We start from the raw sequence: 24,941 nt of genomic DNA, 5'->3' as shown, positions 1-24,941 counted from the left end.
CAATAATAACAGCATGTATTCGCAAAGTACGGATGAAAGGTGGACGCGTCAGACTTAAGTGGCGTTGATTGTATATTGGTCCAAGATGCCAACCTCGCCAACTCCATTTCCTGGCCGACATCCCCTAACGTCTTTGGTTGGTGAGCGCAGATACGTCGGCTATATCAAGTTGTCGTGACATGTGTACCGGATTTCCTAACAAGTTGACGGCTTTCCCTTTCGGTTCCGTGCTCCAACACAAGGCTGAGTTTGAACGCTTCCATGACTAAATCCAGTCAGCATACTACCTTCGGTCATCCCTAGATTCTATTTCCTAGGAACCTGATATCTCGGATAAGCCTCTTGTCTATGGCGTGACTGAACTCCTATCAAGATTTACTGGGTCTACACATGTTTATCAGCAAATCAGATAGCATGGTATATGTACGACTGACCGATTCCGTACATGTACAGAATCAAGAATATGACGATCCGAACCACCCGGGATACCATTGGATGAGAACTACGGGTGTGTAGCCATCATCTAGTTAGTATGGCTAACGTACATGTTACATATGCATGTATAAGCCTTCCTGTCTTTCATTTTATGCCCAACAACACCTGTTCGATTTGTTTCATGGCCGTCAAGATGTGCCGACATGTGTTGGTATAATTGACCATAGCCCACCCGCTCAGCTGTGCCACAGTCCAGGTTGCCTAGGACTCTTTGATTACCTTTCGAACAACACACACATACAGGAGCAGCGCCGTAAGCAAAACAATTGAAACGCAGAGCACTCATTATGCATTACTGGAGGGAGGGAGGGAGGGAGAGACAAGGCAGAATATGTTCAATGTCCATGGGCGCGCTTGGTCGACGTAAGAAAAGAACTCAGGGCAGGATGGTTGGGCAAGAGTGCTTAAAGCCTTTTGACTGTGCCGCATCTTACACTGCCTCAGATTTGCCTGTTCAACGGCAACTTTCTAACTGAGATAGTCGCCACTGTTGGTGAACGCTAACAAAAGGGACAAATGAAGAGCCGTGGCTGGCCATATTGTTGGTTTTTGCCGCTGAGGCTAAAGGATTGGATGCAAGTATCAGGATATGGAAACACACAGCTATCTTTTGGGCTTCTGCCTTGAATATTCTCATAAATTCCAGGGTTTGCATGGCTCTGCGAGATAAATTATAAAGAGAGAAAGAAAGGATTCTATTGACATTGTTAAGCTCTTCAGTTTTTCAGACTTTATCACCATTTTTATTTCCAGTATTCTATCCACCAACAGACGTACTTTTGGTCTTGTGCGGCATCATGAATACAAAAAAGTTGGTTTCCAAGTCTCTTATTCCAGCAACCTACTGACATATATAGGATATGCCGTGAGTTCGCAAACTCAGGGGCTTGCAAGTTCAAGAAATGCAAGTTTGCCCACGTGAAAGGCAGCTACAGTCCTGCTACCAATCCAAAGGAACGCAAATCGAAACCGACTGATCTATCGAATTCCGAGCGAGAATTTCGAACATGGCGAAGGGATATTCCACTCGATGTGGCGAACGCCAGGCCCCTTCGTGGCCGGTTAGCGCCATTTTTCCAGGATGCTCGGCGACTGATAGATGTCGATGCCGGTGTACGCCAGGACGTGATACAAGCTCTCGCTCGTGACGGTGGTTTGATGCGAATCAAAGAGCTGGTCGGTCAGGATTTTCAGTCCATGGCGACCGTGCAAAAAGAGAACGTTTTCAAGAAGCAGATGTTGCCTTTCCTGGAGATAGTCTCCCATCCAAGTGTTCTATCGTCGCTGGTTCTGGAGCAGGTTGTTGGAACGATATACAATTTCTTGTTCGGTTTTAACGGGGAGAGAGCCTCCGGCTTGTTCAAATACATATGTGATGTTTTGGAAACGGCGAATAAAGATGAGGACTGTGCCTCACGATTCGATGTCTCTGTCCATGTCTTTTCAAAGATCGTGGACTTAAACTCGACAGCAATCGTCCAAGAGTCACTTAAAGCCCCGGCTAAAAGGTTTGAAGACGTGTTTCTTGCCTTGAGCACTGACACGACCGACATCTACCATAATGCGCGCTCGCATCTTGAACGTCTGCTGTGTAGACTAGAAGTCGGAAGCTCCCTACCGTCTGCAGCAAAGAAAACGCCAAAAACAGCAACATCGAGCGTCTCCTTTGTCATACGCCGTGAACCCCCTGGTGGCCGCCATGACAATGACCATAGAGATATTTGCGACATCAGTATCATGCCCAGCTTCCAAGAAATCTCGTGCAACCGTACTGAGTACCTCCCCATTATTGATCCAACGCAGTGGCATGTTGGTGGGCTAGATGGACTATTGGATAGAAACTTCCGTTTGCTACGTGAGGACACCATCGGCCAACTTCGAGATGCGATCCACAGCGAAACGGATCGTTCGAAACATTCAAAAATGCAAAAATCACAGCAGCGTACATATGTGTATAGCGATGTCCAGATCGTGAAGCTCTCCTTCGGCCAGCTTGTGGGCTTTCACTTTGAGATTGGCTTCCCGCAACCCACCGCCGCCGTTAGAGCACCATCGGCCAAGGAACGGGAGAATTGGTGGCGGATGTCGAAACGTCTGCAGCCTGGGGCACTCATCTGTTTGATAATTAAGGGAAACCAGGTGCTTTTCTGCACCGTCACCGAGTCCCCAAGACCTTCGCCTCGGAAGGAGAAAGACCGGAACAAGCCCCAAGCAAAGTCGGATGGGCTGTGGAAAGAATCTACTACTGCAACAGTCTCATTGGAACTCACCAATTCCAACAACAGGGATATTCAATGCATCCTTGATCACTACAGCTCGGGTGCTTCGAGGTTCACTCTTGTCGAATTCCCCGGTGTCCTTCTTCCTGCCTTCGGACCAACTCTTCGCGCCTTGCAGTCAATGAAGCGGACTGGGAGTCTTCCATTTGCAGATCTTCTCGTTTCTACGAACGAAAGATCAGAAGTCTCTTTCCCTCCGTACGCAATGAAGCCTGGATTTGCTTTTGATCTTAGTAGTGTGATGGATAAAGGTGCCAATCTTTCCATCCGTCCCGGTCAGCCAGTCGACCTACAATATCTTCAGCAGCACTCGAGTCTTGACGATGCCCAGGCTGCTGCTCTGGTCAGCTGTCTCCAGCGGAAAATTGGACTTGTTCAAGGGCCACCCGGTACTGGGAAGAGTTACACTGGAGTCGCACTCATAAAAGTACTGTTAGCAAACAAAATGCGTGGGAAGACACGACTTGGACCGATTATCTGTGTCACCTACACCAACCACGCACTCGACCAGTTGCTTGAGGCTCTCATCGACAAGAATGTGACATCACAGATTGTTCGTATTGGATCGCAGTCCAAATCTGAGAGACTGGAGCCATTTAACCTGCGAAATGTCGCCAGGAATTCCGAAGCAACGAAGATGGAAAAGTCGGGACGATGGAATTTGTATCGACAGCTTGAGGAAAATGAGGACGAATTCGAGACCATTGGCTTGGACAAGAATGTTTCTTTTTCTCGACTGTCGGTCTATCTTCACCAGCAATATCCCGACCACTACAACCAGCTGTTTGGGAATGACGAAGATGATTTTGAGAAACCAGATAAAGACCCCCGAAAACTCATTAAGACATGGTTGCATACTGGCTCACGACGCAATGGGATTGTTCGCCCTGTAGATCAACTCGACAGAGCCAGCGTTTATGAGATGTCTCAAGCAGAGCGAGCAGCTTTGTTCAACCATTGGGGTACCGAAATGAAAGCGAAAATGCATGAAGAAGTCATCGAACTCGCCTCGTCTCATTCTAAAGCCAAATCCGAGCTCGATAATATCCGTGACGAAGTGCGTCTGCGATGTCTGAACGAAGCAGACATCATCGGCCTTACAACCACAGGACTTGCCCGGAACCTGAATATGCTCCAACGTCTCCAATCCAAGGTTGTTCTGTGCGAGGAAGCTGGTGAAGTCCTTGAATCTCATCTCCTTACAGCTTTTTTGCCATCGGTTGAGCATGCTATTCTTATTGGTGATCATCTCCAGCTTCGTCCCCAGGTGCAAAACTACGAGTTGTCTCGGGAAAATCGTTGTGGAGGCGAAAAGTACTCTTTGGATGTGTCTTTATTCGAACGACTGGTCGATTCAGAGAGTGTCATGGGCTCTGGCCTCCCATTCAGCACATTGGAAACCCAGCGTCGGATGCATCCATCCATCGCACAACTGGTCCGCGATACGTTATATCCACAGCTCATTGATTCCCCGTCTACGCTACAGTATCCAGAAGTAGTTGGGATGAGAAAGAGACTATTCTGGCTTGACCATCGCATGTTTGAAAATGACGCCTCGAGTACAGATGCCGTGTCAACTTCCCACTGGAACAAACACGAGATTGAGATGACGGCAGCACTCGTTAACCATCTCGTCCGACAAGGCAAATACAAAAATGGCGATATTGCAGTCCTGACTCCGTATCTCGGCCAGCTCCATCGACTTCGCCAGAAGCTTAGTCAGTCCTTCACCATCACACTGGGAGAACGAGACCAGGACGAACTTGACAAGGCCGGCTTCGAAGATGGCGATGCAAACAATCCTGCCGTTAAAGCTACGTTACTGCAAACTCTGCGGGCAGCGACAATTGATAATTTCCAAGGCGAAGAAGCAAAGGTCGTGGTGGTCTCTCTGGTTCGAAGCAATCCACAGAACCGATGTGGGTTTTTGCGTACTTCGAATCGGATTAATGTCCTCTTATCACGAGCACAGCATGGGATGTATATCATAGGCAATTCGCAGACGTCCATTCATGTCGACATGTGGGCAAATGTTGTGGAGATCCTTCGTCAAAATGACAATATTGGTGCGACTTTGCAGTTACAGTGTCCTCGACATCCACAAACCCCAATGTCTGTCTCTCAACCTGATGACTTCCTGCAAGTCTCACCCGAAGGAGGCTGCAATCAACGCTGTGTGAATCGTCTATCATGTGGTCATGCCTGCATAGAAAAGTGCCATTCTGAGATGCTGCATAATGCAGTCTACTGTCTGGAGCCTTGTCCACGACCACGTAAAGGATGTACCCATCCCTGCCCAAAAAGATGTGGTAACCCTTGTCCAGCCAAGTGTACGGTCAATGTATTTCAGAAAGACAGGGTACTTGAATGTGGCCACCTCATGCCTAATCTCCCATGTTGGCAGAGCCAGGACCTTTCAACAGTTCGTTGTACAACTCTGGTCATGAAGGAAGTTCCGGACTGTCATCATAAAGTCAGTGTTTCTTGCTTCATTGATGTTAAATCACGTCAATATTCGTGTACCAAGTTATGCCATCAACCCTTGCCCTGCGGTCATAAGTGCAAGAATTTGTGTTCAAAGTGCGTCACGAAACCTGATTCTGGAGGTGTGCAAATCGACCATGGTGCCTGCAAGCAGGAGTGCGGTCGAAAACACTCAACCTGTGCACACACATGTACCACACAATGCCATGGAGATGAACCCTGTCCACCTTGCCCGGCTCCTTGCGATGTAAGCTGCGGTCATTCAAGATGTATGCGGAAATGCAAGGAGCCCTGCACACCTTGTGCTGCAGAAAAGTGTTTTTCTGCGTGTCCGCACAGCTCATGTACACTACCTTGTGCAGCACCATGCGACCACATTCCCTGCAGCCGTCGATGCGAAATAAGGCTGGACTGTGGACATCAATGTCCCTCTCTCTGTGGAGAGACCTGTCCATCTAGTCGCTACTGCCAGATATGTGGAGATGAGGACGTCAAGAATCACGGAGTGGACTTCATCCTCGGTGAGCCATACAAGGAAATCAACCTGGATGAGAATCCATGTGTATTTCCCAAATGTGGCCACTTTCTAACCGTGGAGAGTATGGATGCACAAATGGATCTCAAAAAACACTACGACGTCGATGCAGAGGACAGGCCAGTCGCCATTACAGATGCAGTCCATCCTTTTTCCATGGGCGATATCAAGACATGTGCGACATGCCGTGGGCCGCTGAGAGATATTGCGAGATATGGTCGACTCGTCCGTCGTGCGATTCTAGATGAGTCAACTAAGAAGTTGATTCTGTACCTCAACCGGGAGTATGTGCCTTTAGCTCAGGAGGTTCCTCGACAGATCGCACAGCTTCAGAATTCCAAGGATGAGGGGAGGCGACCGTGGCCTGATAGCTATCAAATCAGTGGCACGAGATCTCAGCAGGTCAACACTATGGTTAAAATAATGAATGTGGTTGCGCCAAAGCGATGGAAGAATATTCTCGAAATGCACAAGCGAGTCAACAAGTACTGCCGAGGTGTCGATGTGGATGAGCAGCCATTCAATCGGGTTCGCGATTTGGTCTGGTATGCTCGACAACGCAACAAGTTAGCCAGCGTGTTTGAATTCGACAACAACGTGCTCCAAACAAAGGGGGCTCTGCAGGGAACGGCACTCAGTGTACGACTTGATCTGGCGCTCTTGGCCGACTTGTTAACTCTGAAGCAGAAGACCTCTTCTAATGTGACAGTTGAGCTTAAATTGGACAACACAAAAGAAGATTGTCAGGAGCTCATCAGCATGGCAACCAAATCAAGCCGAATTCTCCAGCAGACAGAAGGTTATATTTTTCTCGCGCAGTTGCACGCTCTGGAGCGGTCTCATTCTCCTCCAGAAGCTGCAGAGGCACATCTGCAGAACTGCCGTGCAGCCATCACCGAAGCAAGATCCCTTTGCACAGCCCACCCTGGCCAAACACAAGGCTTGTCAGATGAAATCGACAGTGTCGAAAGAATGCTTGAGGGTGTCACTTTCTACACGGCCGTTACCAACAACGAACGCATGGCGGTTATCCAAGCTATGGCACGTGAGTTCCGGGGTACCGGACATTGGTATTACTGCCAGAATGGACACCCCTTTACGATAGGAGAGTGTGGAGGAGCAGTGCAGACGACAGCGTGCCCTGAATGTGGTGCGCCAGTTGGGGGACGGAATCATCGCACAGCAGATGGGGTGACTCGGGCGGGGGATTTGGAGAATGTATTTTCTGCGATGAGATTGTAGGGGTCCAATTGGATGTACTTAGTTAGATATCTAGACAATTTCTTTTGCTTCCATCAACTGCCTAGCGATATTCATCTCATCAGCGTGTACTAGATGGAGTAGATGGGATTGCTCACTTGGTAGACCTCCTCCAACTGCCTTCCATTGCAGACAAACCTTGTGCTAACTACTATGCTCAGGCATCAGTAGGTTATACATTCTGGGTAGATGGGAGGCTCAGGCTGCAAATATATCAGACGTTCAGAATATACGGAAGTCAACATGATGTCTTTCAAAGGGAAAAAGACCACCAGAACAGTTTTTACATAGAAGATGGTTTCAAACTCTACAGTGGGGATCACAAACTACCTTCTCCCCATGTTCTCTCACAGCTTGTCAGCAGCAAAAGTTTTGGAGATAATTTGTGTTTTTTTTTTTTTTTTTTTTGAATTACCCTTATTCTAGTATTTCGACTAGAGAGCTTAGGAAGCCTGTATATAGTTGATTAAAATACTTATGTTTTCCAGTAATTCTACATTCCCAATCCCAGCACTCGGATCAACATCTCTTGCGCCGATGTCTCGCGCTGGATGAATTAGCATAATGACTTGCACTCTGGCACTGGGAGTCACATAGATACATATCACTGCCTGACAAAAGTCTAGAGCAGCACCGGATGTTGAGATAGGGTGGAGCTAGCCATTCAAGGCTTCCAAGATTCTCCGAGACTTTCTTCAAGCCGCAATTGAAGCGACCGGTTTGTTAACCATACACAAGACTTGGTTTCCGCAAGGTCGACGATAATGTAAAGGAAGGAGATGATGTTTGCCGAACTTTCAGCTGCGGACCAACTGGGCTAAATAATGTCATGTTGGCCGAAGATTACTTTGGACACGCCAGGTACCCAACCTCTGCTCATGCACAGCAATGCGAAACATTGTATGATTAACAAGAGCTCCCATTAAACATGCGCTGATTTATTTCTTTTCCCAGAATAAATGTACATCTTTGCCCTCAATCCAGTCTGCCATGGCTTTGTACATGGCAGTGAAACCTTCGTTGTTCGCGTCTGGCAGGTCATTCAAGATTGGATGGCCCAACGAATGTTGTGCTACAAACAAGTACTGATACCCTGGTGTATACTTTTCCAGTTCTTCTTTGGGGAAATCGGGCACAGTCTTGCTGTCCACTGGAACGACTTTATCCTTCTCGTAAAATAGCTTGACGTATTGTACCTTCCACTCGTTGTTCTCCACCCTGCAGAAGAAGATGAATCGGCAGTCGCAGTCAATGTCGATAGGGACACTCTGCACAATGAATCACTGAGTGATTATAGGCTTCATTTTGCCGACGCCTCGATCTTTGCTGAGATTGACATTGGCGAGGGTGCCGTTTTCCCTGTGCGCGATAAAGTTGCCGTTGGCGCGGCCTTTCATAGAGACATCAATGAATTAGTCGATTGGGAGTCCGCCAGACCAAGCTGTGCATTCATGTTAATGAACGAGCTATGCTGACATCCTCTCAACTCAGTGTACTAAGAATCGATGCTGAGGTCTCGACTGCAGATGATGCTATGCAGCAACACCTCACCACACTGTCGGCCTCCAATCGAAGAAAGCTGGGATGAACATGGACAGCTCAGAGACCGCGCTATAACCCGCACGGGACGGCCCGGACGGATTGGACAACTTCCAGCAAAAGCCCATGGATTATGTACAGAGACGACCTATTTCCGATTGGCTAAGTCTCTATTCTCATCTACTGCCAACTCACATGGATTCCCTAACCGAGTGCCTCACAGATATAGTTAGCATTATTAAAGATATATACTACGTACTTTCAGCTCTACCACATCCTCAACAGTCGTTCACGATAGGCTATAGGATATTTCAGCCTAAACTAATGTAGATTATTCACACATCTAACCTGTGCATTATCAAGACTCCTGAGAATACGGCATGTAACATTTTCGAAATCGAGGACATTCGCAAAGCCATGACCAGCTGAGTTGAGCTGAGTGTAGCCACTACATCTTCTAACTAGTTCCACATTGGTAATTTTCCCGCGTGCATGTTTTCAATCCCTTGGGCATACCATCGGAGATACATACCCTCGGAGATACTTCGCTAAGGCAGTGTCTGTAGCATCATGGATCAGCAATTGATGTAGATGAAGGCATGTACAAGAGATGAACAGAGTTTGACACCCTTGTCAAGGTTCGTTTTCATGTACTTTGGCCACTTCTGTCGAAAGGATCAGCACCCAAATCCTGTCTGCATACTCTGTACGCATGCGTGGAGACACCTCCTGCTGCCTCCGATTGGATTGCGAAACTGATGGCTAGACTCGCATTCGGCGCTGGAATAGTGCCAAGGCCAATGGGTCTTCCAATCTGTTATGATCAAGTTCAGTTCAGCTCAGCTGTTACACCCTGGCATGAGACTAACTACCTACCGACAAGAAAAGGCAGATAGAGGAGCAGACAAAGAAAAGGCTAATGAGAGTAGTGGTAGACCCAAGTTCACACCAGATCCGAATCTTTGAACTGGATCCTCATACCCAGTCTCGACCATTTGGAGAGAGCCACTCGGATCATGGGTTGAGCTGTGGACCTCTGCAATAAGCCGGGCAAATGTCAAACTGAGACCGTCTAGTCGATCCAGGATTTCCTTGGACTATTTCTCAAACTTCTCTGTTGCCTGTGACATCAGCCGTGAGGACAAAAATTTGCGCATTGCTAGTGTACTTTTTCAACTCAGGACATACCGAGATGTATTGCGCGATCTTCGCTTTACGCTGGTCAATTGAAAAGTCTAGATTCGTACAGAGAGAAATGACCTCGTCGTCAAATTCTGAATGGCCTTAGCAATGAACAGGGACTTTCTAGTGGTGGAACTCACTATCTCCGTACTGGGCAATATTCCTCGACAGAGGGATACTAAGTCTGTCCGATACTAACCCCTCTTCTCTTAGCCCTGCCCAAAAATATAGAATATTTACACGAACAATCGGTTTTATCCGACGCGAAAATTGTGTATTGTTGTACTGGTTACCTACGAGAAGCCCAACAGTAGCTTTCATAAATGCAGACTGAACGTCCTTTGCATTTTGGTAGGCTTCTTTGGCTGTCTTCTCAATGACATCGTCGATGTCCTCGGATGACAGTGTCTGAGCAACAGAAAGGATATACTGCTCTTTCTCTGCATCAGTGAGATGGATCTTGCTCGAGGATTGCATGACTGTTTCTGCTTCTGTTTTCGACAGCATTTCCCCCGCCCCGATGTATTTTCGAGGCGTGGGATTCTTGCCAATGAATCCGAACAGTTCTGCAAGTACTGAAACGTCAGGAGCTGGCGAAATATTCGGGATGACTTCTTTGGTTGAATAATACAGCTGAAGGTACTGTAAATTTAAAACCTGTGCACTGAAAACCCATTCTGGGCTTTGTGCGTTAGCCAGCAACTGCATGTTGAAGATCATGGCAGTGCCAATACCCAAGAATACAAGGCTGTTAGATACGGAGTAGATATTACAATAACAAATAACCCACTAGGTGTTATGCATGATTGAGTTGGAATGACGCCAGCTGAAACGTGCATAAGTTCAGCTGAAGATTGACAGTCGATGCTGGACCCTCCCTCACCAGATTTTTTTTTTTTTTTTTTGAGTTCAATGCTTAGCGAACAGGTCGTAAAGCCGTGGTCGAGGTATGTCCAGACACATGAATTGAGTGATTTTTTTCTTCCTGGCATCGGCTCACATGACCAGTAGGCACGCATATAAACAAACACAGCCCAGTTCAATGTCTTTCTATCTTCAAGACAATTGCCTGCTTCCTTTTCATCTTTCAATATGGCTTCTTCCCCCGATGAATATGTGACTGACAGCCCCCCTCCACCCTATGAAGAGGTGGAGGAAAAGCTCAATGACCTCATTGGATCGAATCCAACGCCGAAGAAGGTGCTCGATGCCGCCAAGGGTCTCTCCAAAGGAGAGATCGCAGTCCTCATGAAGAGCGCTGATAAGCATTTTCCGCTGAAGACGAAGAAAGAAAAGCAGGACTTTGCCATTGGTTTTGCTCAGACCGCGTCATCCCCAGAATCCAAGGAGTATATCTATGCTTCGTCTTCGTCGGCCTCCCGAGCGGCAAAGGAGATCAATTCCATTTTCCAGCGGCCATTGTTCAAAATAATTCAGATCGATAAAGTCCATAAGTCTGACTTTCAGAAGCCATTGCTAGAGCTCCAGAACGTGTGTCATTCTACTCAGACTGTTGTTGCGTCTTTTTTCTCTAACACCCATTTTCAATAGACGTACCAGACGCTGCTGCGGGATAGTCGCAATATTTGCAGTTGACATCGCTCAATACGGATCTTGTGAGTTGCTGCTCGATCATTTCTATGAGAGCCATGTTCAATAACCTAGCATTTATTTAGCATTCGATAAAGTTACAGTCAAATTCTGCGCTGATGAAAACCAGTCGATCGAGGAGCGCCAAAGTCAAATCAAGGACTACATCGAGGTGATGATGACCCTTATGTGGTTCATGTCAATTTAATTATGAAAAAAACTAACACTGATACAGGAATCCGAGAAATTCAAAAAAGATGCAGCTGGACTCGACAGCCGTTTCCAAGACCTCATTCAGTCCTTTTCTGATTTTGTCGGCACTTTCTCTGGCTGGGCTCAAGATAAAGAGGGCAAAATTACCGCGGATATCGAAGAGCTGGAGAAGAAATTGGAGGATCTGCGAAAGAAGTTGAGGGACCTTAAGATTGCCAGAGACGCTTTCGTCACTATTGGGGCTGGTATTGTCCCAGTGATCAGCATACTAGTCCAAGTCTTTGAAGCTGGCGCCGTCCCGATAGTGGTATGTTCACATATGGCCTAATGTCGACCATGTACCTAGGTTTTTCAGACTGACTGACTTGGCTAGATCGGAGGGCTCATTGCTGCTGGTGTGTCCATTGCAATTATTGTTGGCCTCACTGTTGGTATTAACCGTATGGACCCTGTACAATTTATTGGCCAATCTGATGAATATTAACAATTCACAGTGACGGAGCATGAAATCGATGAGAAGACCAAAAGGAAGGAAAAGCTCGAGAAGCAGCTTGAGAAGATTCGACAGACTCGACAAGAGCTGGAGCTGCTTGGAAACAGCTCTCTCAACTCTTTTAGGTTGTCTGCCGGAATACTGGCAGGCTACTGGCAGTCCACTATTAAAGATGCACGGGAGATCCAACACTGGCTTAACGAAGGAGCCAAGAGCACGGTATGGATAGCCTGGCTCGAATTCTGAATTGCCTATTGACGAACATGGTTGTAGGATCAACCCCAATACATGAAGCTGCACTTGACCAAGTCTGTGGCAAGCTGTAAGTACCCTCTGCCTACAAATTATTCTTCTCAATTGATTTGAACATTCTAACCGTACCATAGATGAGGTCATGGCGGAGTACATGAGAGAGTATGCTCAGGGTGTTGAGTCACAGTAAATGGATTAGACTATCATAAGTAAGAACTTTTATACCGATAGGGTTAGAAAAATTTATGATTACTACACCGAAAATCTGACCAGGTGTAGACTTGTTTACTACACCAACGAATCCAGGCTGTTGTATGTTTGTTTTTTTTTTTTTTTTTTTTTTTTTTTTTTTTTTTTTTTTTGAGCGAAGCGAGCATATCATTTATTTTTGGTCATATTTTTGCTAGTGAGCGCGCTTATATCAGGCCCTTTTTATTCCCACGGCTGAGGCGAGTAATATATATTAAAGGGCTGAGCAAAGTCAGATAGCGCCGCCGGAAAACTGACCCGGCGAGAAGGTAAAAAGACCGGCGGGGGCGTGAGTAAGAACTGATCCCCGATCACTCAGGATCGCCTTTGGCTTCATGGTTGGTACGGCTGTGTCTCCACCGGCAGACTCGCAAATACTGCCTGCATATGCCGAGGATGGGATTGTTCGTGTCTTCCACGGCTCAACTGATGCCACTCTGGTTGAGGATTTTATCGCTCAGCTTCTTTACCACTGCGTAAAGCGACTCCACCTGTAAGCTTCAATAGGGCTTCCTTGAATATTTAGATCGAACTAATGTCCTACCGCGAGGAAGAGCAGAGGATTTGCTTCGTGGGTTCTATGGGCTGTCTGGGTTTACTTCTGTTAAGGATAGTCTGGAGAAGGGGATTGAAGGGTGGGAATGATTTATGGTCTCTTTCAATATAGTGGTACAATCATAAATATAACTGGAGAGCCGCGACGAGCCTGGAATGCACCTCAACCATAGGACTCAGTGAAGTTTCAAAATTAATAGTAGGTGCAATAAGTACCCATATCATCCCCAACATGCCATTCATCCGGGTACCGTTCCGCGCATTCCAAAAGACCCCGATAATCCAGACCATCAAGATTCTTCAAGTCCTCGTGAGCACCACGTGCACATAGAACCTTAATCGCCACTTTCTCTAGGTTCCGTGCCGCCTTATGTAGGGGAGTTTCGCGAAGAAACTCGTCGCGGAGATTAATAAAAGCGCCTTTGTCGAGCAGCGCATTGATACCATCTATCCAGCCTGCTGTGGCAGCTAAGTGGAGAGGCGTGATGTCTTCGACTATGGGGACGTTAGGATCTGCGCCTTCTGCTAGGAGCCGTTTGGCGATGTCGATGTTTTGGTCTCGAAAAGCGAAGTATAATGGTGTTGCTCCCTCGGGTTCGTGTGTCGCGGGTATATCGAGTAGGGGTTTGTATTGTAGTAGGATTTGGAGGATTTCAAAATGACCAAGGTGAGCAGCTTCGTGTAATGGCGTCCAGCCCTATATTAAGGTTAGCCGATGAAAAACATTGAACCTGAAGGGTCAACACATACATGATTATAGCTTCTTGCATTCACATCAGCACCGTTTTTCAGTAATACTCTGACTGGCTCTGGATCGTCACCCATACAGGCCTCCTGTAGTGCCGGTCGACCAGAACTAGTCCTAGCATTAGGATTTGCTCCATGTTGTAAGAGTAGTTCCACAACCTCGCTGTGCCTTCCCTCCGCCTCCAAAACCACATAACATCACCCCGTCTCATGCGCCGCTTCGACCCATCTCCAGAGCCATTATGCGCAGACTCCTCAAGCCGAAGATGCGGAACCAACTTGCGCATAACCCGATCGCACGCTAACCGACAATTATCCATAGGATTTTGCAGATCCTTCAACGCTCTATTAATCTCATGATCTTGATCAACTATCTCTTGTATATCCGGCAACGCAAGCGCGCCTTGTAATTACACACGAGTAAATTGAAGTTCTTGATGTCGCGACTAATGCTAATGATCTCTTGTGGGCGTGATTAATGTTTGGCAGGGTTTGGCGGGGTATATCGAATATCAAATGTAGAATGACGGCTGGGCTGCTTATCAGTAGGAAGATGGGGCCAAAAACATTGAGGTTGATAAGGCCCACCTCGTAAAATCAGAATACTTTGCTGTTCCTGGGGGGCATGGCTAAGAATAGGAGGCTCATAAGGCACTGCTGCATATCGAGTGTGGCTGCCAGTATAAATGCACTCGGTTATACCAACTCTAATTAAACCCAATTGATCCATCGTTTTCTTATCCCTTCCTTTCGCAAAATGTTGCTCGTCGTGAGTATATATTCTAACATAATATACAAAGGAAATAGAGAGCTGCTCATGACCAGCACTTAGACGTTACTTGTATACTGAAGCAGACCAGCAGCAGCAAAAAAAAAAGCAAGCAAGAAACTCAAAGCAAAGTCCCGACAAACTCATCAACTAACCTCTTCACCTCACTCGGTGCCTCTGTAGGAGGAAAATGCTGGACTTCATTAAGGACCTCCAGTCGACAAGGCGTCGCCTGCTGAATCGGTCTCATATCCCTCCACGGGAGTAGCCATATCCGTTGCCCCTTGGATGATAAGCCCAGGGACATTTGCAGTCAAGTACATGTCACCTATTTCGAAAGACAATAGCGCCCTGGCATTATTTCTGCGTGCACAAGGGGGCCACTTTGCTGCCTCGAGGGCAATGGTCTCGTCGAGGCCCATGCTGGCGTAGAACTCGACACATTTACTTGGGCTCTCAATGCCAGATGTGAGTGCGTCGTATGGCAGGAAGTTCTCGATGAGCTTGCCGTCGAAGTAAGTCCCCGTGTAGACGATGCCTGCGACATTGTGCGGATTGCTGTGATAATATGCAGTGGCGATGTTACTGCCCATGGAATGAGTTACGAGAATTAAACACTCGTTGATCTGGCTTCCGAGAGCTTTGATGATAGCGTCCAGTTCTGCAGCGTGGCGGGGGACACTGTAGGCTTCGGGAGATTCGGGCTTGGATGATCGGCCAAACCCGCGGAGATCGTGGACGATGCAGCGGTATTTTGGGCCCAGTTTGGCTAGTAGCGGTTTCCAAATGTTGGCGATGCCCCATGTAGCCCGATACAAGTACTAGGGTCGGGCCGGTAGTGCCATGTACTTCGTAGTAGATTTCATGGCCGTCATCGGTTAATGCGAAGCTCATGTTGGCGGCTACTTGAATGTGCATAAAATCCTTGAAAGAGCAATGAATAACTTGGTTTGAGCCTTATTATATTAAATATGTTTTAGACTGCTAGAGTTAGGTTTTTATATGTAACCTGATAGTGGTATCCCGCCGCATATATCCCACATGGATCCCGGTATCCCGCATTAGTAAGTGAATCTTACTACTGAGTTACCAACCATGGACGGATTTGCCGGACATTAGATCTATTATCATACCGGTAGTGAAAATGAAGTTTAATTTGACTATGCGGACTCGTGTTGGTGTTAGCTGAAACATGGCTGAGCGGACGGAAATACTCCAACGAGGGCTAATATACGGTTATTGTGTAACATTGCCCCAGCCCAACAGGGAGTATATAATATTCAGATCAATTGAGTGATACCCAAGCCCAGGGCAAAGACAGTTATTCAACACCAGGTCGCCATTTCCTCCCAACCACATGCAAAAGCACGGCAAATATCAAACTAAAAACAACCATAAGAGCAGTCGTAATACCCGAACTAGCCGCAACTCCTACATTCTCAAACATATCAGGGAGCCTACCTCATTAGCAACACATCAATCACAAGAGAGGAAAGGTAAACCTACCAAAACGGCCCAATAAACGCCCACGTCTGCCTCACGAACGTGATAAACACACCCACATTCCCCGGATCCTCCGGACAGCAATCCACCGCGTAAGTGATCATGACCGTCGTGACAATTTGGTTTCCAAACGCCGCCACAGCTGTCCCGACAATAGGATTGACCACCCAGTGACCCTCAGGTGCTTGTTCCATACACACCAGGAACACGATAATACCCGCGATGGCCAAGAGGATACCAGGGTAGCTCAGCCAGAGACGAAACTCAGGCTCAGGCTTGCGCTGTATCCGGCGTGCGCGGGAATTCATCCAGAAGTCCGAGAGGGAGCCTCCGACCTGCTCGCCTAGGACAGAGCCAATGATCACACCGAGGAATTGGAGGCCTAGTTGTTCTGTGTTTAGTTCGAACTTTTCTTGTAGGAGTTGCGGGACTTCGACTGTGATGAGGACACTGCCGAAGAGAAAGACCATGGCGTAAATGATTGAGGGGAAGAGGACGTTCAGATGCTTGGCCATGGACAGAGGACGGATGAACTCCGTCCATGTTAGGGGACTTGGGTCAATTCGTCCGAGGGAAAGATATTGCGATTTCAGGGTTGAATGTTGGTTTTCGACATTGCCGCCGAGATACCTCGTCTCCGGACCAAGCAAGAGGTATAGGATGAATTGTACGCCATTCGTGATGACCAGGACCCAGTATATCCAGCGATAGCCGACGCGATATGCAACAAAGCCGAAGACGAGTGGTCCTGTACTATTTAGTATGGACCACACAAGGCGCCGAAGGCGTAAACATACCAATTGGAACCCCCACGGTAATCATCAACGTCCAAACACCCATATACTTTGCTCTCTCCCTTTTGAAAAACGTCTCCGCCACAACGGCACTCCCAATTGCCGCAGCAGGCGAGATAAACAGCGCCGTGAGAGCCCTGCATGCAGCCATGGACGCATATGTTGGACTCTTTGCACAACCAATATTGCACACTGCGCTCAGTATAAGGGACAATAGGAAGATAGGGCGACGACCAAAGCGATGGGATAGAGGCTTCCAGATAAACGGTCCTCCGCCTAGAATGGCGATCTGGAGGGATGTTAGGTAGCTCGCCCGTTGGAGGGATACACCGAGGTCAACGGCGATGTCTTTGTAGGCGGGTGTAATGCTGGATGCTGTGATTGTGGAGATGCTGGCGTGAAATGCGACGAGGATGAGGTTGACTATTTTCTATTCAGACAGTCAATTAGCCTCTCTTGATGTAAACAGAGGTAGGCAGACTACCTTCCGAGCCGGCCAGTTATACGGATCCGCACCAGATGGACTAGGAATCGGATCGAGATCAAGAGTGCCATGGCGCTTAAGGAGATACTCGCGATGAGACTCAGACAGTGAAGACTCGACATTGGTTGTTGTGATTTGTCCCTGCTCAATGTTTTCCGCATATCCTTTACCATTGTCTATCTCCTCGATCGAGGACTCTTTCGTCTCTAACGACATTTTTTGTGCCCGGGAAAGCAAAGGCAATTACGAACATACTACCCCGCGTCTTCTACTTCTTATATAGTCTTAAACTACAGGAGATATTTGCCATATTTGAGACGGGTTGAATGGTAAATCCGGGGTAGACATCGTGGGGAAGTGGAGGTGGGGTGTGGAGACACCCACGATTCGGGGAGTGTTTCCTTTATTTTAGGCTGTTAAATGATTGGATAATGAAGACGCAAGAGGGGCAGATGTATGGCTTGGGTGGGGTGACAGGTATTCCCGATATGGATCGTGGGTCGGCGTGGGTCAGGTGCATGTGCCGCCCGAATACTTCAGCCCTATATCAAAGAGGAACCCTTCGCCATGCTGTCTTATTTAGTAGTCAAAGCAACTTGAGCGATACAGTTTGCTCGTTCATAGCAATTGAGGGGATGCACATCATTTCCTAGATCGGGCGAGATCTATGGTGGCGCCAACAGTGTCGTATTGAATAAAAGCATAGCAGAGAACCTTTTGAGATCGAAATGAATCCTTACGAGGTGCCTAGAGTTTTTATGGTTATTGATAACTCAGGCTTTCCAAAGTGATCTTCCCAAATACGTTTCCCTGAAAGAGCTTCCGGATCCAGTGTGCTATCATGATACATATTGAACTTTTCTACCTGAAAGACCCTAAAAGCAAACGAGATGTCATTTGTGCCATTATCGAGTTTCAAAATCTCAAAGGTCGGTCAGAAGGCGCTGATGGGTAAGGGATTTTTTCCCCTCCAAATTCCACCGAGCAGATCCGATACTGATCCTTGACTCCGGAACCAAGTTTTTAATGCACGGCGATTACCAACTGGCATATTGCCCAATTGCTCAAATTATTTCGTTTGCTTTCCGCGATGGGGCTTTTGTCAATACTGAGCTCACTCCAGAGCTCGTTTGGCGGCTGTGTGTTCCAAAACGCAGTTCATCTCTTCCCCTCCGGTGGAAGCCCGAGGTTCTGAATATGCCCCTCCTTCGGCGTCTTGAGCACACCCCATATGGCTATGAACTCCATGAGTCTTTGCCGATGACTTATGAATCAAGTCGGCAGGCACTCAGGGAGTTAGGTCGAGATGCTAAATTCGAAGACGATATTGGACATTACAACTTCCGCCGCTGGACTGCAAATGAAGTCAACCGTATGTTACCCGTTGATGAAGCCCTTCCCCCGCTATGATAACGGGGATACTCTCATATTAGGTGTCACTAATTGCTTATAGGGAACTTTACTAGCCAGGAACGGCAAAGGGTGCTTGGCCAGTCTGGCGACGCGGTCTTCGAAAAACACTACCAATCACAATTCATTGGGCGTGATCTCCAGCATGTTGTTCTTCTTCGACCATCCCAGGAAGGCCTTCTACGCGTCGCTGGAAGCATTATCAGGAAAAGGGATCCATTAGCACCGTCCAATCTTACCGATGCGCACAAGCGTGCCATTTGCCAACGTCCCGAAACCTTGCAGCTTAGACGATAGAAGAGAGAGCTCATGGCGGAAATGCGATCCCTGGCCGGCACTGTAAAGAATGCCCGAGAGCCTTTTCCGCACCTCTACCAAAGGCACGAAGCCGTCAAAAAAGATCTGGCCAAACTTCGGAAAACCTTGGCAACCGATACTCGTGAGACAGCTAGAAAGGATTATTTCCAGAATGCACCCGTACTCGAAGTCGACAGACAGATCAAGCAACTTCTCGGCGAATCTGATGTTGAAAGATTTGATGCTGAAAGTTCTGCTGATGAAGACTGGGAGTTACCTACTCCAACATATGCGTTTCCCGAGCGGGCACGTCTTGTGGAAAACTTTTACGGCCCCGACGCAGAGAACTTTGATGAGGACAAGCTACTTGCTCGACGCATCCAGGTTACCAAGGACTTGGTTGCGCTTTTGCGGCTCTGCGAACCGAGCAGATGTGGCAACCGAGTCAATTGGAATTTCGATGATGAGGATGATCTGCCTGAACAGCCACAAGAGCCCTCGTCTCCTGAGGAAGATACTATGAAATGTCCAACGGATATCTGCATGATTTGTTGTGGTCTATCTCGTCGTTCAGCATCGAATCCTCCTCCGCATAAATGCCCTCTCAATTCGAGATCCAGAGCCATTAGTCGAAGCTAAGGCGAACTAAAAATAGCTAGACGTCGGCGCGCCCACATTGAATTGAATGGCATACATGTTTTTTTTCTGCCTCGGAATCCTTATGCTTCGCCACCTAGAGGTTCTTTTCGGTTCACTGAACTGGCGTTGGATAGTAGGGTCTCTAGAAATGTCAGGATACTCGAAGTCACGGAGGCTTTTGGGAGCACATACTAGCTGAGAGCTAAGGAACGACCAAAACCCCGATGCATCCGCGAAGATGAACACTTGTCCCGATTCCCGAATTCGTATGCCCAAGGAAACATCCGCCCCGCATATATTGCTATACTCGTGCAACTTTTTCTCTAGATTCGTCTTGCGCCGATATATTTTCTGTCGAAGCGATTTCTTCTCTACACTAGAGGCTTTAGATTGTGCGCGAGAGAAGTCGCCTGGCCTCATATGAGGCTCGTGTATGAGTTTTTCCTGGCCTTTATCGAGAGCGAGGAATTCGATACTACGATTGCGAAGCCGTTTATCGACCATCGGTTTGTATTTCAGCTTCTAGATCGGTTTGACTCAGGGTACCCCTGAGAACGCAAACTTCTCAAAAGAACGTTGCATCGCATTTATGCTAAATTTCATTGCCTGCGGCCATATATCCGAAGATCAATCAACAACATCCTCTTCCAATTCATCTACGAAACAGAACGTCACAACGGAATAGCAGATCTGCTGGGGGGGGGGGGGGGGGTTGGTTGGTTCGATTATCGATGGGTTGGCACTTCCTCTGAAGGAAGAATATGAAAATTTCTTCACTCGGGTCTCGCTTCCACTTCATACATTCAGGAGTTTAAGCATGTATTACCCACAACTAGCTTATTGCGTTGTTCAGTTCTTGAAAAAAGATCTCACATGGACTGAAGACATTTGTCTTTGGTTTGTTGCGCTTCTGGCCCAAGACAAACAGTTCAAAGGAGGTACTGTACCTCGATGAGCTGGAGACTATTGTTGAAACAATAGGTCCAGCTGAGTTTTACAAGTTGCAGCGGCCTCTGTTCGTTCAACTGGCCAAGTGTATCAGCAGCCCGCATTCCCAGGTTGCCGAGCGTGCTCTTTATATCTGGAACAATGAGCTCGTCTGCCTATACGTCACCAATAATGTGCAGACAATTCTTCCGATCGTGTTTGCATCGCTCCATGAAAACTCCAGCGGACACTGGAATCGAACAGTTCACAGCATGGCTGGCAAAAATTTTGGAACCCCTTCTAAAATTGTATCTAATACTGTGGCTTCATTACCCTCAAGCGTCAATATATAGATGGCTCTGACCAGGAGAGTAGGTAATTCATGACCTTCCACCAACCAGTTCCAACATCAGCTTTTTCCCACATCGATTCCAGTCATCTTTCATTGCCAACCATTCTCAAGCTTCTGGCGGTAATCCGTAATCATTTCAGAAGTAACACCGTTTCCTCCGCAAACAACGATTACAACTCGACTATCCGGTGTTAGGTCTGTCATGACTTCCCTTAGCCTATCTAACCCAACTTGGACACTTATTCCGCAAGCCAGCTCGACCTCCAACCGCAGCTCATCACACAAACGCACAACTCCCACCGCAGCATCAGCGTCGGTACCCACAATACTAGTGACTTCGATACCGGGCGGAGGGGATTGCACGTTTTTCAGCGTCTGCTGTGCCACGCAGAGTGCCCCCAGGGTGATTGCCTGCGATGTAACTGCAGGTAGAGGTTGCAAATAACCCTTGCGTAGCGAATGCGCCAGCGAATCCGCCCCAGCGGTTTCAACAGCGAGAATTCGAACTTTCTTCACCGCTTTCTTGGGAAGCGTTGTCGGTTGATGGGCTGGCAAATGCCTCTCAAGGCCGTCGATAATCCCGTTCAAAAGACCACCACCACCAACGCTGCAAACGATTGCATCTGCCGGGAATGAACAATAGGTATCGGTTTTGCCGTAGTGCCTTGGAGGTAACTGCTTAATTATCTCATCAACCAGAGTCCCCGCACCTCGCCAGATGTCATGGTGATCGAATGGTGGGACATAAATGTTCCTGGCCAAGGGATCTGACTTGCTGTCTTCATTTTCGATGAAATTTTCCCGCAGATACGCATCAGCTTCGAACCAACTGGCGCCATGGCGGATAACATCCGAAGCCCCTGCAGCGCGTATTTTTTTGATCATCATAGGCTTCGCGCTAAGGGGCACAACAACAGTACAGGAACAACCGAGATCCCCAGCGGCTATAACTGCTGCGAGCCCCGCATTGCCTGCCGAGGAGCTGAAAAAATGCAGGGTTCTGCCATTGTTTGATGGATCAGAAAGAGATGTGAGGATCAAGTTTCCAATGCCCCTGAACCAGTTTCGATTCTGTATCAGACCTCTTTTGACACGCTGCAACATGGAATGCCGAACTCACCGTGATTTGAACGAGCCAGAAGGTTGGAGCGACTCTAATTTGAGGAAAATTCTACTATATTTACTCTTCAGCGCCCGGAACTTTAATTAGTGAAAATAAAAGCCCAATCTTACCATCCGGCAGCCTTTGAAAGTGTCGCCGACTCGATCAAAGGCGTTTCAATCCAGGGTTTCTTCAATTCGTGTTCTGAATCGAAATGGCCCATTTTCAAGCGATTCAAGGCAAAAAAAATGTAAGACTTCCCAATAAAATCTTCTTGGTCGTCTAGAAAATCCGAGACGTATCTAAACTTGGTCACTAGGATAACCAGCAATTTATATTGGGAGACATAAGGCAAACCTCTAGACAACTTTGTTCGGTGCCATCGGGCCCGATCTTGCCGACGCCCTTCATTTGACATTTGGCTCGTTGCAGGTTTGGAACATGTGTGGAGTGGTTCTCAAATCGATCATCATAGGATTTGTCCGCGAGAATCTATCATTGGGGTTAAACAGTAATGTATCCACACACGTAGATGAAAAGACGACTATTCTAGGCAGAGTAACAAACAATTCTTTCCATCAAGTGGTGAACCGGATTTACCCAATTCGAGACTTTCCCCTCACCCATACAGTTTCGCCGTTCAAACTTGGCTCAACATTCAGAAGACCATGATTTTATTTACATACTCAATGCAGTTACATCATTCTGCAGCATGTCTATTTAAAAGAAATAGACACGAACAACCGACTGATCGACATCAGCGTGCCCAAAGAGAACATACTTGCAAGGCTGACCATGGCCAAGCCAGACGCCGAGACAGAATACGAAATCCGAATGGACGGAACCATCTTGCGGACACGCATCTCTGCGCTGGGCCTCGTATACGTTTTTGGATATACGATGCGTTGGAGTAGTATAAATACTACCGATTACAGGGTAGGTTCGTTGCTCACGGAATTATCCGAATATCAGCGCCGCTCACCATGTGGTCTATCAGTACAGCATTTTTACTTTTATCGTACGGCTTCGTGCAAGCTCTTCCCCATGCTAGCAAGAACTCCGCTACTTCTAAGGGAGGTTTAAACTGGGCACCCTGTGACCTCGACTTTCCCCAATCACTGCAAGACGCAATCACCGTCCCCATAGATTGTGCGACTCTCAAAGTCCCCCTTGACTACACCAATCCCAAAGATGGGAGAACGTTGGACCTGCAGCTGGTCAAGGTGAATGCTACCCAGGGGCCACGCAAAGGGAGTGTCATCTTCAACCCGGGAGGGCCTGGCTCTTCTGGCGTGGAAGAGGTAGCTCAGCAGGGGCCGCTCTATGTTGAGACGTTAGGTGGACAATACGATATCATTGGGTTCGATGCTCGGTAAGTATATGCAAAATGCCCCTTGAAACTAAGTTGTCTAACGACTGTGCAGGGGTACCGGGCATACTATCCCATATACCTGCAACCTACCGGAGACCAAGTCGAACACAACAGCCCGTCGCGACACGCCAGTGACGACACTGCCCCAGGAAGACGTCTGGAACTTACTGGAATCTAAAGCGTGGCATGATGGAGGTATCGTAGCTGATGCTTGCTACGAGACCTTCAAGAACACCGGTCACTTGTATGGCACCGCGTTCGTTGCTCGCGATATGCTCCAGATCGTCGATGCTCTGAATGAAGACGGGATGCTACGATTCTGGGGGCGGTCTTATAGTACCGTCTTGGGCCAGACGTTTGCGGCTATGTTCCCGGATCGTGTAGGCCGGATGATTCTCGACAGTGTCCTCCTAGCAGATGACTACTTTTCGGGCACCTGGCAGACAGCAATCCGCCAGACGGACAACTCTTTGAACAATTTCTTCACCGAATGTATCGCCGCTGGGCCAGAAAAATGCCCATTTGCCAACCAAACCGGGCCTGACACTACGCCTCAGGACCTCACCGCCGCCTTGGGTGAGGTTTTCCAAGAACTAATCGACGAACCCATCATCCTCCCGGACAATTTCCCTCTGCGGTACTGGTGGCAACCTGGGGGCCTGAACCTTCTGAACCAGCTGAAATTCAATATCTTCAATGGGCTCTACAATCCTACTTCATTCACGATACTCATGATTCAAATATATCTGGCGTTTTCGCGCGAGTGGACCAGCTATACGAACCCGACTGACCAGGCTGATGCGCTCTCGTGGAATCTCCCAAAACAAGCTTTCCATGGAATCGGCTGCTCTGACACCACGTTCCGGGCCAACTCTCCCCAGGAAATGTACAGTCTGATCCAGACGCAGTCACAGCAGGGAACCTTTGCTGACGCGTTCGTTCCACAAGTATGGGTATGCGCTCAGTGGAAGATGGACGCAGCGGAACGGTATGAAGGCAGCTGGAGGAACATCAGCACCGCTTTCCCGATTTTGCTGGCGAATAGTCCATACGACCCGATTACGCCGTTGAGTTCTGCGTATGAGGTGTCTGCTGGGTTTAAGAACAGTCGGGTTGTAGTGCATGAGGGGCATGGGGTAAGTTTTGTTTCCGAGGTGCAGTAGGATGCGGCTAATATATCAATAGCATGGTGTGATGAATCACCGTTCGGAATGCACGATCAAAGCGATCCGGGAGTACTTCGCGAACGGTACACTGCCCGAGCATGGGACTAAATGTAAGCCCGAACAGACAGCGTTTGGTGTGGGAGGGGTGGAGGCAGGGTGGTGGGAGAGCCTGTTGCAGAGCGCTTAGCCTGTTGATATTCAGATGATAAAAAGAATGTAGTGTATGCCATAAATGCTAAGCTTGTGCTCAGGC

The 24,941-nt window shown here is 47.8% G+C and overlaps 12 protein-coding genes across 12 annotated transcripts; 5 read left to right on the top strand and 7 right to left on the bottom strand.

The window, feature by feature from the left end:
* Positions 1–628: 628 nt before the first annotated feature.
* ASPGLDRAFT_73798 (putative NF-X1 finger and helicase domain protein) lies at positions 629–7,060 on the top strand (the record flags this gene model as incomplete). Its single annotated transcript, XM_022549699.1, has 2 exons — positions 629–642; positions 1,353–7,060. The coding sequence occupies 2 exons, from the start codon at positions 629–631 to the stop codon at positions 7,033–7,035; spliced, it is 5,697 nt and encodes a 1,898-aa protein (XP_022401801.1). The 3' UTR covers positions 7,036–7,060.
* A 931-nt stretch (positions 7,061–7,991) lies between these two features.
* On the bottom strand, positions 7,992–8,674 carry ASPGLDRAFT_1515337 (uncharacterized protein; the record flags this gene model as incomplete). The annotated part of the gene is made up of 2 exons (XM_022542260.1): positions 8,367–8,674; positions 7,992–8,321 (listed from the first exon to the last, which is right to left on the bottom strand). The coding sequence occupies exons 1-2, from the start codon at positions 8,448–8,450 to the stop codon at positions 7,992–7,994; spliced, it is 414 nt and encodes a 137-aa protein (XP_022401800.1). The 5' UTR covers positions 8,451–8,674.
* A 196-nt stretch (positions 8,675–8,870) lies between these two features.
* On the bottom strand, positions 8,871–10,578 carry ASPGLDRAFT_24955 (uncharacterized protein; the record flags this gene model as incomplete). The annotated part of the gene is made up of 8 exons (XM_022543432.1): positions 8,871–8,891; positions 8,941–9,053; positions 9,125–9,140; positions 9,296–9,406; positions 9,781–9,866; positions 9,915–9,989; positions 10,068–10,522; positions 10,565–10,578. The coding sequence occupies 8 exons, from the start codon at positions 10,576–10,578 to the stop codon at positions 8,871–8,873; spliced, it is 891 nt and encodes a 296-aa protein (XP_022401799.1).
* A 288-nt stretch (positions 10,579–10,866) lies between these two features.
* Positions 10,867–12,629, top strand: ASPGLDRAFT_169705 (uncharacterized protein; the record flags this gene model as incomplete). Its single annotated transcript, XM_022542698.1, has 8 exons — positions 10,867–11,267; positions 11,326–11,390; positions 11,451–11,536; positions 11,600–11,884; positions 11,951–12,017; positions 12,072–12,289; positions 12,344–12,392; positions 12,457–12,629. 8 exons carry the CDS (start codon positions 10,867–10,869, stop codon positions 12,510–12,512), a joined length of 1,227 nt encoding a protein of 408 aa, XP_022401798.1. The 3' UTR covers positions 12,513–12,629.
* A 244-nt stretch (positions 12,630–12,873) lies between these two features.
* Positions 12,874–13,285, top strand: ASPGLDRAFT_46068 (uncharacterized protein). Its single transcript, XM_022546375.1, has 2 exons — positions 12,874–13,064; positions 13,126–13,285. Exons 1-2 carry the CDS (start codon positions 12,907–12,909, stop codon positions 13,214–13,216), a joined length of 249 nt encoding a protein of 82 aa, XP_022401797.1. The 5' UTR covers positions 12,874–12,906; the 3' UTR covers positions 13,217–13,285.
* Positions 13,194–14,078, bottom strand: ASPGLDRAFT_1515324 (ankyrin repeat domain-containing protein). The gene is made up of 2 exons (XM_022542259.1): positions 13,877–14,078; positions 13,194–13,823 (listed from the first exon to the last, which is right to left on the bottom strand). The coding sequence occupies exons 1-2, from the start codon at positions 13,949–13,951 to the stop codon at positions 13,320–13,322; spliced, it is 579 nt and encodes a 192-aa protein (XP_022401796.1). The 5' UTR covers positions 13,952–14,078; the 3' UTR covers positions 13,194–13,319.
* Positions 14,079–14,763: 685 nt separating this feature from the next.
* Positions 14,764–15,536, bottom strand: ASPGLDRAFT_1515321 (alpha/beta fold hydrolase; the record flags this gene model as incomplete). Its single annotated transcript, XM_022542258.1, has 3 exons — positions 14,764–14,853; positions 14,903–15,346; positions 15,459–15,536. The coding sequence occupies 3 exons, from the start codon at positions 15,534–15,536 to the stop codon at positions 14,764–14,766; spliced, it is 612 nt and encodes a 203-aa protein (XP_022401795.1).
* Positions 15,537–15,963: 427 nt separating this feature from the next.
* On the bottom strand, positions 15,964–17,639 carry ASPGLDRAFT_124670 (putative MFS transporter; the record flags this gene model as incomplete). Its single annotated transcript, XM_022540497.1, has 4 exons — positions 15,964–16,099; positions 16,149–16,893; positions 16,943–17,369; positions 17,424–17,639. The coding sequence occupies 4 exons, from the start codon at positions 17,637–17,639 to the stop codon at positions 15,964–15,966; spliced, it is 1,524 nt and encodes a 507-aa protein (XP_022401794.1).
* Positions 17,640–19,021: 1,382 nt separating this feature from the next.
* ASPGLDRAFT_1515313 (uncharacterized protein) lies at positions 19,022–19,769 on the top strand (the record flags this gene model as incomplete). The annotated part of the gene is made up of 1 exon (XM_022542257.1): positions 19,022–19,769. Exon 1 carries the CDS (start codon positions 19,143–19,145, stop codon positions 19,767–19,769), a length of 627 nt encoding a protein of 208 aa, XP_022401793.1. The 5' UTR covers positions 19,022–19,142.
* A 192-nt stretch (positions 19,770–19,961) lies between these two features.
* ASPGLDRAFT_92911 (uncharacterized protein) lies at positions 19,962–20,156 on the bottom strand (the record flags this gene model as incomplete). The annotated part of the gene is made up of 1 exon (XM_022550528.1): positions 19,962–20,156. A coding segment is annotated over one exon (195 nt), but the record flags the coding sequence as incomplete, so codon positions are not given.
* An 815-nt stretch (positions 20,157–20,971) lies between these two features.
* ASPGLDRAFT_46067 (putative L-serine dehydratase) lies at positions 20,972–22,511 on the bottom strand. Its single transcript, XM_022546374.1, has 2 exons — positions 22,470–22,511; positions 20,972–22,400 (listed from the first exon to the last, which is right to left on the bottom strand). Exon 2 carries the CDS (start codon positions 22,150–22,152, stop codon positions 21,139–21,141), a length of 1,014 nt encoding a protein of 337 aa, XP_022401791.1. The 5' UTR covers positions 22,153–22,400; positions 22,470–22,511; the 3' UTR covers positions 20,972–21,138.
* A 622-nt stretch (positions 22,512–23,133) lies between these two features.
* Positions 23,134–24,875, top strand: ASPGLDRAFT_124827 (alpha/beta hydrolase; the record flags this gene model as incomplete). Its single annotated transcript, XM_022540514.1, has 3 exons — positions 23,134–23,522; positions 23,575–24,658; positions 24,708–24,875. The coding sequence occupies 3 exons, from the start codon at positions 23,134–23,136 to the stop codon at positions 24,873–24,875; spliced, it is 1,641 nt and encodes a 546-aa protein (XP_022401790.1).
* Positions 24,876–24,941: the final 66 nt, after the last annotated feature.

This window comes from Aspergillus glaucus (assembly GCF_001890805.1).
Source record: "Aspergillus glaucus CBS 516.65 unplaced genomic scaffold ASPGLscaffold_8, whole genome shotgun sequence".
Taxonomy (NCBI): domain Eukaryota; kingdom Fungi; phylum Ascomycota; class Eurotiomycetes; order Eurotiales; family Aspergillaceae; genus Aspergillus; species Aspergillus glaucus.
This window is presented reverse-complemented; position numbering and strand designations above follow the sequence as displayed.

What these genes read in the sequence shown, in the direction of transcription:
- ASPGLDRAFT_46067 (XM_022546374.1), bottom strand. Translation starts at nt 22,152, where the DNA reads ATGTTGCAGCGTGTCAAAAGAGGTCTGATACAGAATCGAAACTGGTTC.
- ASPGLDRAFT_46068 (XM_022546375.1), top strand. Translation starts at nt 12,907, where the DNA reads ATGGTTGGTACGGCTGTGTCTCCACCGGCAGACTCGCAAATACTGCCT. An exon ending in TGCGTAAAGCGACTCCACCT is followed by an intron (nt 13,065 to 13,125) that starts GTAAGCTTCAAT and finishes ACCGCGAGGAAG; the next exon opens with AGCAGAGGATTTGCTTCGTG.
- ASPGLDRAFT_1515324 (XM_022542259.1), bottom strand. Translation starts at nt 13,951, where the DNA reads ATGGGTGACGATCCAGAGCCAGTCAGAGTATTACTGAAAAACGGTGCT. An exon ending in ATGCAAGAAGCTATAATCAT is followed by an intron (nt 13,824 to 13,876) that starts GTATGTGTTGAC and finishes ACCTTAATATAG; the next exon opens with GGCTGGACGCCATTACACGA.